Source organism: Pavona decussata, unplaced genomic scaffold, assembly GCF_977016875.1.
Source record: "Pavona decussata unplaced genomic scaffold, jaPavDecu1.1 SCAFFOLD_114, whole genome shotgun sequence".
Lineage (NCBI taxonomy): Eukaryota > Metazoa > Cnidaria > Anthozoa > Scleractinia > Agariciidae > Pavona > Pavona decussata.
Window position 1 is genome coordinate 431,593 of NW_028145528.1, and position 13,360 is coordinate 444,952.

The 13,360-nt window shown below is 38.5% G+C and overlaps 2 protein-coding genes across 6 annotated transcripts in view; both read left to right on the forward strand.

The window, feature by feature from the left end:
* Positions 1-3: 3 nt before the first annotated feature.
* On the forward strand, positions 4-13,246 carry LOC146470003 (uncharacterized). Its single transcript, XM_085122103.1, has 20 exons — positions 4-44; positions 1,806-1,973; positions 2,283-2,332; positions 2,663-2,765; positions 2,896-2,976; positions 3,613-3,652; positions 5,306-5,383; positions 5,964-6,011; positions 6,512-6,599; positions 6,711-6,776; positions 7,014-7,135; positions 7,806-7,878; positions 8,675-8,701; positions 8,848-8,926; positions 9,142-9,231; positions 9,827-9,924; positions 10,694-10,780; positions 11,276-11,326; positions 11,834-11,921; positions 13,096-13,246. The coding sequence occupies exons 1-20, from the start codon at positions 17-19 to the stop codon at positions 13,224-13,226; spliced, it is 1,596 nt and encodes a 531-aa protein (XP_084978229.1). The 5' UTR covers positions 4-16; the 3' UTR covers positions 13,227-13,246.
* Positions 13,170-13,360, forward strand: part of LOC146470004 (uncharacterized) — a 40,353-nt gene continuing 40,162 nt past the window's right edge. For all 5 annotated transcript variants that reach the window (XM_085122079.1, XM_085122081.1, XM_085122082.1 and 2 more), the window contains exon 1: positions 13,170-13,241. The gene's annotated coding sequence lies outside the window, so the exon portion shown is untranslated. The remainder of the gene's footprint in view (positions 13,242-13,360) is intronic.

The following is a 13,360-nucleotide window of genomic DNA, read 5'->3' on the forward strand; positions in this document are numbered from 1 at the left end:
AGGCTCAGTTTCCAAGATGGCGGACAAAATGAAAAACAACGAAGGTAAGGACTAAATCATATAAATTGCTCCTTTAATCGGGGTTTAGTCTCAAAAAGTGGACATTTTCCATGATAAAGAAATAAAAAGTTAACTCGAAAGTACTCGGAACGTGCTACAGCTCACAACTAGCTCCCGAAACAAGGTTGAGAGAGGACACCACGTACGTGCACGTGACTCTCCCAAGCTCTTTTGGATCTCGTTCAAATTCGTAACCTAATCCAGGACTCTAAATCTCGACAATTATTTGTAGCTGTGATGTCATAATTAAAATTTTGGCTATGTTAAGAAGAAAACAGCATCTGTGATTAAGAGTGGCCAAATACACGACACATGAAGCCGGTGTGGAGATGTCAGAGCTGTGATCACCGAGATGTGGTGTTGAATTGTGAGGTGGTTATCCTGCTCGCAGGCTATGAGGTGGTTAGCATGCTGGAAGTTTAACTGGCCTTTTGTATGGAAGATCTGAAGGTCTGCGACTTGAGGCTTTACATCGCATTTAGGTGTACAAAGTTATTTGGGCAAGATTTCTACACAGCCCCATGCATTTATAGCACTACACATGCACCACTGTGACTAGAGTTTTATTAGTAAAATGAATACATTTTTAATGTAGGGGACTGTGTCGACAACTTGCCCAAATTTGATGTTCCAGAAAATATCCATACCCCTCCCATGAGGTCTTTTGGTTTGTACCCCTGATCCCTCGGGAAATTCCAGTTTAGCTTTGTACTCGTCTTTAAAATCTTTAAATTTTGAGCCATTTTACCCATCATAAATTTCCAGTGACCCTCTGTGGGCTATGAATAGTTTGTAGAATCAAAATACTCCTGGCTGCTGCATGCTACAGAAACTAGGCCCAAGAGCCTAAAAATAATTATACAAAGGAATTTTCAGCTGAGAATCAAGATTGGCCTAAGTTCATGTTCTGAATCCAGGCTGAAATTTTGTGGTAACTACACTGTGTGAGAGTTTCTTCAGCCTGTTTGGCACAGGTGAAAGTTGAGCTAATTGGGCTGAAATTTTTAGCCTGGCATGAAACTTTTTCTAGGTACAGTACTACTCAAAACTAAGTTACCAGTGTCTCATTTTGTGTGTGAAACAATTTGTGTCAAAACTCTTGGCTTTGGACCAAGACCCCATATTCCTGAAGGATTTGGCTAAAATTACCTTGATTTCATGATAAAATCTGGTCAGCATTTGGCATGAATAAATACGGCAAACTTCTAAGAGTAATGTTGCGTTATTTCCAAAACTGTGGTGGCTTTTCATTCTTTTGCTTGAAAGGAGGCGCACAGATGCTACCTGTTCCAAAGTAGAAGTTCACCAGTTTCAATTGCATAGTTTTCAAGAGTCAGATCATCAAAATGCCGTTGACTATTGACAAGTTTTTTTTTTTTTTCAGTGGAATTTTCTACGACAATCGGCAATTAATTAGTTTTTATGCTGCTTCTGTTACCCTTACAATAGTTCATTAACATCATCATAACACGTACAATTCTTAGTCCTTTATGTTTAACCCGATTGTCGTAGCCTGCGATGTAATTCTTGTAGGTGGTAACTTACTTTGAATCGTATGGTACTGTAATTACAAACTTTTTTTAAATTGTCAATGAAGATAGGCAGTATTTTCAACTCCCCACCCCATCGATACGCTGATAAGTTGAACATTGAGCACATTGTCATGTGAATGAATTTTTTACAATAAAGTCGTATGCGAACTAGAGAGTTAAAAAGCTAAAAGCATATATGTATTTTTTTCCCAGAAAGTGGAAGTGAAAATGAAGATGACTGGGAGGAGATAGAAGAAGAGGAACAGGAGAGCTCCATTGTTTGTCTGTTTTGTGAGGACTGCTTTAGAAATGCTGATAATGTCTGGAATCACTGTATCTCAGCTCATGGAGTTGACATTCTTAAAGTAACAAGAATGCACAGTAAGTTGGATCTGCTGCATTTACAAATGTTTTAATCTGACGTACAGTAAGTACAATGTATTTGTTGTTAATTGAACAAGACAACCTTCATACATTATACATTGCCCCCTGTCCCACCAAGGAGAATATGCACATTTTTGAAATTTAATGTAAAGCACCAAGAGTGATTCCAACAGTGTACAATTACTTCATGTGTGAAGAAACTGTAGAGAAACACACAGGTTCAAAGGTTCAAGACAGTACAATACTGTACCTTCTGTCACAAAATAATATATTTCTCTTTCTTTTTTTTTTCTTTTTTTTTTTAAGGACTGGACTTCTATGGATGTATCAAGTTAATAAATTACATTAGGAAAATGGTAACTTAATGTATATAAACTGTTGGTGTCTGTTAATACTAAAATGTAACATTCATGATCAAGAAAAGTGTCATGTTGATTATTTGTAAATTGCCATGTTTTTAACAACCATTGTCTTTTATTTGGTTAGAAAGCAATAATGGTTGCAGAAAATAATTGGTAGGAGAGGATCAGAGGATTTTTCAATGTTACTTTTAACTGTTGGGTTTTCATCTGCTTTTCCTGTGAGACACATGTTTTGCCATTGTTCTTGTTTGCTACTCCATGGTCAGTACATTGGTTTTCTTTTACATGTTGACTGAACTGCATTCTTTGTTTTTCTTGCACAAGAAACCTTCCTCTGAAAGCTTTGGATCTGTCACTCCACCTCTGCCATGGGAAAATGATGAGTTTTTACAGCCAGCTCTTGCTAATGATGGCCTTTTGCAATATGGTATGAAACTCAACTTGTTTGTCTTTTACTGTTCTACTTTGAATGTAAGGAAAAAGGTCTCCCTAATTCAGACATTTGGCACATGTATGTGCTGCATTAATATTATGTACAATTCTTGTAAACACTGCAGATTTTGATGATGATTCTGACGTCGAAGTTGACAAGGACATGCATGAAAGTAGTCAGCTAGAAGGCAGCAGTGAGAATGAAGGTAAACTTTGCTCATTAAATTTGGATTATGTACTTGTATTTAGGTATCAGCAAGGTAGAATAGAGCACTTTGCTCTATTCTGTTCTGACCAATCTCAACAAGAGATTTGTTGTGAAAAAAAAAAAAAACTCGACAGGAGCAAAATGGGAAAGACTATTGTGCATGAAATAATTATTTTCCCTGGCAGTATTACCAATTTGTGCTAAACTGGTGCCTGATGTTGTCAAGAAGGTCCTAAGGAATAGTCATCTTCAAACTCAAAGGAATAGCTAGTAGTGTAGAAGCAATAGTCTGTTTAAACTGAGTCTCTACATGACTATTGGCCCAACTGTTTACAGATTGTGAGGTTACTGTCACAACCACGATTTCTAGCTCATACTTCACGTCTTGGGAGTTATATACTTACATTCCTCTTATACTCATGGATTCAAACCCTTTATTTACACACGTGTATTGATAGGTAACATAAGGCAACTCTCAATAGTTTACTAATTGAGGACAGTGTTAATGTTTTGGGTGATTAATTTGAAAATAAAGACGTATGTGCATGCAGTGTTATATCTGTATGTTATGTCTTTCAACAAAATACAGTAAAAATGTTTATTTAGTCTATACTTTTTTTTCTTAACCATACAGCTAGCATACCATATTCACAATATCTGGACATGAAGCAAAGGTACCTTCGATCTAACCTTTTTTTTTTCTAACCTTAATTACGTTTCAGTCTAAACTATAGTACATGACTCATTACCGCGAGCACTCAGCTCCAGGTTTTGTAACAATTTTCGAAGTAATATACAGTCGAACCTGTATATAACGGCCACCCTCGGGACTTGAGGAACTGGCCGCTTAATATAGGATCGCCAAAATTACTCACTTGGCGTGGTCTAATGTCAATTTTGATGGCGTATCATACAAAAATATTTCATGCAAGGAAACAATAGGACAATCAATACTCTTTCAAGCGATCAATACTTTAAACAAAGTCGTTAACTGTCGACACTGCCAGCGACAGTTCCTGTTATCCATGGTACTGCGCAAACGCCCGTAGTTGTTCTGCATGTTCTATAGCATCTGACAATGATCTTTGAAGGCGATTCATTCTCCATCACATGGCTGAGGAACAAGCTAATTAAAGAGGAATTTCTAGCTAAAGAGTGAAGCATATTAAAAACAAACTTGTTTTACCGTTTGTGATATGGTACTTTACTTCAGCACATTGCGGACATCTGAAAAGTGTTAACGATACTAAACGGCCGAGTATCAGCTTCAGTTACAGTAGCTTTGTACATGTCGCATTTTAAACACAATAAAATACCGCATAAAATAACATATGGCTTAGTTCCCACTGAAGGGTGGCCGCTTAATATAGGTAAAAATAACAAAGAAAGACAAACATAGGACTGCTACAGGGTGGCCGCGGCCGCTTAATAGAGGTGGCCGCCTAATACAGGTAACAAATACAGCGTTTGTATGAGCGAAAAAATCGGGACTTTGAAAACTGGCCGTTTAATAGAGGGTGGCCGCTTAATACAGGGCCGTTATATACAGGTTCGACTGTATATCAAACACGAGGAAGAATGTTTCATCCGATTTTGCCGAATTTTTTTTAACCAACTTCGAGTTTTTTGAAAATTGGATGAAACATTCATTCGAGTGTTTGAGATAGCTTCTCAGATCATTAATAATTCTTGGCGAAATTCAAATTTCCAATCCTCCTTCACGTGGTGATTTTCTTTGTTTTCTTTCCATGTATTGTTTTTTTTTTTGCGTTTGAGGAGTGACTAGAAGTATTGCTGCTCCTGGACTGGGTTGCAGTCTTTTGTAGTCCATTACCAAATTAGTATTGCTCATGGCTGATCCACTGCCGGCCAAGTACACTACGTAGAATACTCTGCGTAGATATGAGATGGATGAAGTAGACCTCCATCGCAGGTTACACAGGGATGAACTTAATCTGAGGCCTGTATCATCACCAGTCTTTTGCTAGCCCCCTCTTGTACATAACGCCTATCCTTTGATGTCCAGAGTACAGTAATAATAAAAATGTTTCGATAAAACGCATCTAACCTTACATGTAGTCTTGATCCTCCTCACCTAGCGAGATTCAGATAAAACAATTGTAAAAGAAAACGAGTTTAAAATCTTAAGAATTAACACAAAAGGTGAAATACGAACGTGAGAATTCAATATCTCTGAAAACAAGTACGTGTCGAACATTGTTTTAATAGAAGAAATAGAGTCCTCCTCAGTGTACTCTTTACTCTTCACATTGTCGTCACGAAACGCTGTTTGTTGGTTATTAATTATTCTCGTCTCTTGTTTAAAGGCTTCAGCAGCTGGAGAACCGTGCTCATGTTGCAGAAGCAAATCTCGCTAGAGCAGTTGAAGATATTTATCAGTTAAGGTACATGTATTTATTTAAATACTATTTATCACCGGAAACTTCGAACTGTTTGCTGAATTATTCACGCCTTCACTTCCAGAATCAAAAGTCAGTCACTGTGATCTGGTTCTTGCTTTTAAAGGTACAATGTGACCTATTAGAGTCACTTTTAATAGCCAAAAACATATTTGCGTCTCCCAGACAGTCACTCTGGCAGTAATTATGGTGATGGCCAAGTATGGATGTGGATTGCACTTTGAACATTTGGTTAACATCAGTTTTCCTCTTGTGCATTTGCATAAAATCGCCAAAAACTGAGTAGGGTGTGTTCTTCCCTCGTGAAATCACTGAACCTTTCTTCGAGAAATTACTTGATATTTTCTTCTTGGTGCTCCAAGAGCAATTTCATGTCTAAGCAAAGACACTGTCGAAAATTGGTGCTCTTTTATCTTGAACATAGCATGTTTAAAAGCAATTTGTCGCTAGTTGATTGCTGTACTACGGCTGATGGAAGACTTTCCATCGACCTGCAACTCTCTGAATTTGGATTGATATCTCTATAAAACTAATTAATGTCTAGTAAATTTGTTTTATCTTTTAGATCTGTTGCACAGAGTGCTTTACTTGAGGAACAGCAAAGCCATGACAGGTAAAAACGGGCACTGTCAGACAACTGAATGATTTTGCACACAACACGTGCGCCCCACGAACTTTACGGGCAATGAAGGAGGCAAACCAAACCGGATCACTGTCGCTTTGCTTTGGTTATTATGTCTGCCACCCAAGCCATGGAATGCAAATTGATAAAATTAGTAAATCAATTAATTTCTCTGTAAGTGTTCATAGCCATGATTTGTTACTTTACCGTTTGGTTGTACGTTGTGGACAGGAGGAATACCCGCAGGAAGGACTGTAACCAATGCAGTTGTCATGACACCATCATCTTCCCGATTTATGTATAAAGACACACTGGTTCTTGATCCGGTCATGAAGTCGAACTTTCCATCTCTTGTCCTGGGTACTTTCAAGCCCTCTTCTATAGAATAGTTATTATAAGTGTTCCTTCCAAGACAAGATGTAAGAGCCCACTCTTTCTTCCTGGTCTGTACCCGGCGTTATTCTGAGGGCTTTTCTATGCATTAATTTCAGATCTAGAACCACTAGCGATAATGATGGCGACGACGATGCATATTTCAGCTCGTATGCGCATTTTGGCATTCACGAGGAGATGCTAAAGGTACGTGGTTAGCTCGACTTAAAAACACTCTGTGCGTTTTTCTATAGCGTGTTGTTACGTTCAGTCTAGCCGTGCTAAAGTATCTTACTCGGTTATGCCTTTTTTGAACAGGATAAAACAAGAACTGAAAGCTACAGGGATTTTATAGTCAACAATCCGGCGATTTTCAAAGACAAGGTATACCAGTATTCTTTAACTTCGAGCTGTAATGTCGAAAGTATGAGACATTGACTCATTGATGACATCTTTACAACAAAGAAGCAAGGTTTTTTACCTTCGTACAACACGTTTTAATGACTTCAGTCTAAAACCAAGTAAAGGTGCTCGGTAAAGCTGCTCAAATAACATACAGTTCATTTTACCTTGATTCCGATTTTCAAATTTATAACTGCTTCTTTACACTTCGCTGGTTAGGTTGTTTTAGACATTGGATGTGGAACTGGCATACTTTCCATGTTCGCTGCGAAGGCTGGGGCAAGTCACGTGATAGGAATTGACCAATCAGAAATAATCTACCAGGCTATGGATATTGTGAGGTAAGCTTCACGTAAAATCCTTCAATACTCAGTAGTAATACTACAAAACCAGGGTTGAGTTGTTCAAAGCCTGATTAAGCTAATCCTGGGTTAGCGTGAACTTAAATTCGAGTTTAATTACTAATCAACAGAGGTCCTTAAAAATATTTTTCTCCTTCAGTTTTGACTTAGACGTTTCTCAAACAATAGCTTAAAATCAACTTTTAAAACCATTTTTAACGAGCGAGATGAAAACCTCGGTTATCCTTTAATCGGCTTTCGAACAACCGGGCCCAGAGTAGAAAACAAAGTAGTGAAGGATTCCGTTAGTTGCAGTAAAATGGTCTATTGCATTTGTATAAGTTCAGTTATCGTATGCATTTGTCCTTTCTATGAACGTCACAGGATTCTAAGTACCATAATTGTTGATTGTGTAGACTGTTCACAGTCCCCCTATTTTTCCGTGGTATTCTCGAGACCGGTACGCTTCGATGGCACCGCCGCCATCTTGCTCCGCCCCCCTCCCCTCGGTAGTTTAGACACTCTCCCCAGATCGCGCTCGCTATTACAAACCAAGATGGCGGCGGTGCCATCGAAGCGTACCGGTCTTCGAGAATCCCACGGGAAAATAGGGGGACTGTGAACAGTCTATTGATTGTGTTAGTCATAAGTTCGTTCTGTCTCATTTCAGGGAAAATGGCCTGGAAAATGTCATTACATTGGTGAAAGGAAAAGCAGAGGCAGTAACATTGCCAGTTGACAAGGTAAACTTAAAAAAAAAAGCAGTCTACTACTATGACTAGTCGCTCATCAGTAGACGCTCATTGCTTTCCGTATCATAAAGTAGGCTCATCCTCGGTGTAAAAACCTGCCAAACTCATAAGTGACATAAAACAAAGCAATCAAAAGGTATATAAACTCCAGTAGAACAATAGTGTGTGAGGCAACAAAAGGTAGAAAACAAAGAAAAATGTCACGGGTATCGTCCATAAAATAACTACTGTGGAATCCATAAACCCATCCACCAACGGACCACGAATATCTGGCCATATGGACATTTTCACGATTCCGGGTGGCACCTTCCTTTAAATTGAAATAAATGTATGGGACTTGCTCGACTCTGGACTTTCAAAATTTAAAATAATTTTTTTAAGATAATTCATCTCATCAAAAATGAGACCATTAATGATTATAGACATCACATCGTTCGCAAACTTTCGTTAGAAATTCTCTCATTTCGCTTTTAATTTCGTGGCAGTCTACATATTTGATCAGAAGAGTTTGTCCGAAGTTCTATAAGATCGTTTCCGGCTCTTACCACCTGAATCCGTTGTCTATGAAGGAAAACGTTGTTGTCGACGTGATGACTATACTCCTTTGTTTTCTCGCGTTTCGAAACGTTCGGACTAAAATTCACTCGATTTCACATTTTTGAATGTTAATATCGGCATATTAGGCGCATGCTAGCGTTAGTCTCCTTTATTCATCTTTGTGGTTTGTATCACTTTATTAATGTTTTCTTTACTATTCTAAGGTTTTTCTTTTGGGTTTTATATTTAGGTAGATGTTATTGTATCGGAATGGATGGTGAGTTAAAAGATTCTTGGTACTTTTTTGTCACAAAATAATCCCTTTTCCCCGCAAGACAGAAATTATTATTTTGCACAGGAGGTATAATGCCTTGGAATTTCTGTTCTTATTAAAAACTGCGGCCTTTTTTTTCTTACTTTCAGGGCTATTTTCTACTGTTTGAGTCAATGCTTGACACTGTATTATTTGCAAGGGACAAATGGCTGAAACCAACAGGCTGTGGTAAGATTCACGTCGATTTTCAATGTACGTCTTCCTCCTTTCGTCCCAATACACTTGTTATGACCGGGTGACAATAAAAAAAAAGCAGTGGAGGCGGTGGGGGGACGGGGGAAGGGGGTTGGGGGCGTTTGACTTGCAAAAAAGATGATTTCATTCTACTAAAAACTTTCACCTGACACCTCACAATTGTTTGAATGTTTTTTTTTTTTTTGCAGTATATCCAGATCGATGCACGATATGCTTCGCTGCCCTGGGAAACAGCGAAAAAGTTCAACAGAAACTCAACTTTTGGGATGACGTTTATGGTGAGGAATTGTTTGCATATTGCGGACGCACATGTTTTCTGCGTCGTACGTTTTTCAGATAAAACGCTTCTGCAAATTGCTAGTCCAAAGCCCAGGGCAAATGGGACGCAACTCAAGGAAGGTTTGAAAATGACAACAGACACTAGGGGTACGTTTCTTTGGGAGAAATCCGAAAACGGATTTGTGATCTCAGATCATTCGGATCATACCGCATCAAAGGAACCGACGAATCCACTCTAAACAAGGATTCGTCGGTTCCTTTGATGCACCATGATCCGAATTATCTGAGATCACAAATCGGTGTTTGGATTCTCCCAACGAAACGCACCCTAGATTGCAGCTTTGCACACGGCACTGAAAGAGAAAAGTATAATTTTGGGCGAATTTTGTTTGATGGCCAAACTTGCCCCAACTTGCGTGCGAATTTCTGTATGTAAGTACACACAAGCTCTAGCCCAATGAAGGGCGAAACGACACAAGCTTGAGACTTGAAAGTCCGTTTGACCAGGGTTAAGAAGCACAGGATTCTGGTCGGTTGTTGGGTGGACACTTTGTGATTTAATTACTCTTCTCTCGTGTTCTTGTTGCTTAATAGGCTTTAAAATGAGCTGTATGAAAACGTCTGTTTGTACAGAACCCTCTGTAGAAATCGTGAATCCCACGGACGAGATTTCATCGCGGTGTACAGTAAAGGTAATGTCATGCTTCGTTTGTTCTAGCAAACGGTAGTGACCGACACATATCGTAAAACCCTCTTGTAATAATAACCTAGTGAATTGAGAACCTGTAGGCTAAAAGGTTCTTTTCAGTTTAGTATTAGAACTTAGTCATGATAGTCATGATATCCGTTCATGACACTCGAAGTAACACTCCCATATTAAATTAGTTTTTTGATCAGCAACAAGAAATTCCCCCAAGAAAATAAGAACTTATTTAAGAGCCTCAATAGCTCTATTTTTCAGTAGTCAACAAATGTGTATACAAGATATTTATTTAACAATTATTCCACGAGAACGCGTTGGATATGAGATGATGAGATGATAGTTGGAGAGCGAGGCGCGTTGCGCCGAATTGGCAATAATAATAATCCCAAGTCCAACAAGCGCGAGTTGAATTACTATTATAGTTACATGTAAGACATACAAATGCCGATGGTAGCCTTTGTATATCTGCATAAAACGTTGGTTGTACGGCTGTGGTTAATCGCTAACGTCAGGGTTTAAAAGTTGGACATACTTTTGAAAACAGAATGATCGACGTACAGGTCACTTGTAGTGGACTCCTAATACGCTCCAGGCAGGTTATAATGGACACCACCGCACGAGTGAGAAAACTTGGTGTCCGCGAAATACCATCTCTCTTTGTCATTTCTCTTTGTCAGTTGTAGTAAAAATTAACAAGAACGTTTTAATACATGCATTTAAGACATTTTACAATGCAATCCTTTGTTTTGTTTTCTTAGGATCTGGATGTACCTAGCTGTGAACTAAATGATTTACAGTTCAAATCACCCTTCACTGTTACAATCAACAAAGACAGTCTGTGTTCGGTAAGTTTCGATGTTCCAGGACGGCAAGTTCAATCAAATTACCATGAGCAACCTCCTGTGAACATTTAGGCTATTTGTCCGCTCAAGAGGAAACTTTTGATGCTCGATGTTTTCTAGTTTCTCCAAGAATAATCTTGCTTTGCTCAAAAGTAACTTTCCGTTTTTTGACTGCGTTAACCTTGACACCAGGGGTGAGTTACATAAAATTTAACGTCGGGCGTAAATGCTATCGTCAGACGTTAAAATACTGAATGTGACTGGGATGAAGGTCTGGCGTTAGCAGTTACGCCCGGCGTTAAATTTTATGCAACTCACCCCAGAACTCTGAAGTCAAAAACCCTACCAGAGGTTGCTTTTCACTCTCAGTAATTACTGTGATGACAACCAAAAGCATTCTGAAAAAAGACTTTGCGAAGCGCCACTCTCACCGTTCTACGTACGTTGGTCCAAACATAAACACCACACTAACAGTCTGCTTTGTTATCTTACGTCCAGGCTTTCGTTGCGTACTTTGATATATTTTTCGAGAAGAACTGCGTTGAAAAGGTGAGCTTACGTAAGGTTGTTTTAAGCTGTTTCAGCCTTCGTAAACGTTATGATCAGCTACAATGACATGGCCATTTAACAACCGGTCCCGATTGACATGTGGGTCAAATACGACACTCAACAGTACAAGAGCTTGATTTTGCATGTTGACATTCTGTTTACAGACCTTTGTTAGTTAATCGGGGTTGAGATAAAAAAAAGAGCAAGTCACAGTCCCTTCTACCATCCAGGGTAGAGTTGACGAGGGAGGCGGTGGTTTGGAAGACGATTAACCTCCCAAAAGCTTCCAATAATGTTGTATAAAGAGATTGTAACAATACTTTGTGAGAGGACTGCTGCAAAAAGGCTTTCATTTCCTTAGCAATTCAACGATGTTTCATGAATATGAGAGTAAAGGATTAATCCCTCGATGAAAAGTGGACTACTTGTTTCTTATACTATGTGAGCGCCGACAGTGGGGCTGCCTGTGGCTCGTATGCTATTAAATTTTACCTTGCTTCCTCCCAGGTCAGTTTTAGTACCAGTCCTTCGCACGCGCCAACACACTGGAAACAAACTGTGTTTTATCTCGAACAACCAATCAACGTCACCCAAGGTAATAATAAGTTCATACTTTATTCCAACTACTTTTCACAGCTATGAAAATAAATCTATCAATCTTAACTGTTTTGTAATAGTGTCCCTGTTCATTGTTGTATAAAATATTGCCTAATTCGTTTTCATAATAATTAATGAAGAAGGTTTATCGTGTTATTAATCGCTTTGATACTGTTATATACTTTTTATTCGTATTTAGCACATTAAAAGGTCCAGTTGTCTGTTGAAGAGATTCCTTCCCATAAGCCTCCTTTACAAACTATTTCCAGTGTATTGTTAGAACATTGCATGCTAAAGCCGATTTTCGACGGTACGACTTTGTTGAATGCGACCTGTTGACGGCAACCTTACGATAAAAATTGTTTCTTGTAAATCAAACTTACAACTTGTCGTACACGTCAAGTACAATGTCGGAGGATTTTGAAACATGTTATCAAATCCTTCGACAATCAAAGGTGTAGACAACATTGAATGACAAGAGTTGCATAACCAGTGCGCGCTCTAGAAATCGCATGCGACAGTAGTAAGCAAAAGTTGTATCGTGTAAATCGGCCTTCATAAATTCAATAGAATTAACTTTTCTGAAATATTAAAATTGAAGTAAATATCATGCTACTATGCAATAGTCATTTACAAATTTGGAATTGTTAATTGAGATGCGACTGTCAATGTGCAATTGTGCTCTAAACTTATTCGTACTGAAAAGAAAACGACGTCAGAAACTTAAAACCGCTAATCTGATCGTTTTTTGTACGACCCGAGAAGCTAAAACACACATGTCTAGATAAAAGGAAATCTAAAAAAAATACTGGTTTAATTTCATAGAACGGTGTTCTACATGTCACGATAATAAGTAAAGAATTGAGAGGAAATGGGGATGACTCACGATGTTGAGGTGGAAAAATGAAAACACGAGGAGCACAAATGAATCTTCTTGCAAGCCGACGTTCAATGGAGATTTGCTTTGTACAGCATTTTTCAATGCTTTCTTTGTCTATTATTTGAGGTAGTCCCCTGTATTGAGCAAAAGACTGGCAACAGAGCTTATCTGATTTTAAGGCATATTAATGTCATTTTGTGTTTCATTTAGACATCATTGAGATCTTCAAAATAAGCTAGCTAGCTAAGTAAGAGCTGAGATATTCATGCCTATCATTATTTATCATGCACAGGTCAAGTACTAGAGGGCTTCTTGTCCTGCACCAAGAGTGTCAAAGATCCACGATCACTGGATATTACCATCGAAGTGACGGACGCGGCAACACAGAAAATACTGTCCCAACAGTCTTACTTACTACAGTAATAAAAGACGATTTGAGTGAGTTTCTGTATACGTTTGTCTGTTAGTTTCATTATTGCTTGACTCAGGTACTCAATTGTCTCAAACGTATGTAAAGAATGGTATGAATCATTTGAGCTCTCTCTGTACCTCACAGA

Bases quoted from the DNA above. Each gene is read 5' to 3' on its own strand.
- LOC146470003 (XM_085122103.1), top strand. From the start codon at position 17: ATGGCGGACAAAATGAAAAACAACGAAG. The intron at 8,927-9,141 runs GTAAGATTCACG...TTTTTTTTGCAG, and splicing joins GCTGAAACCAACAGGCTGTG to TATATCCAGATCGATGCACG. The intron at 9,232-9,826 runs GTGAGGAATTGT...GTTGCTTAATAG, and splicing joins CTTTTGGGATGACGTTTATG to GCTTTAAAATGAGCTGTATG.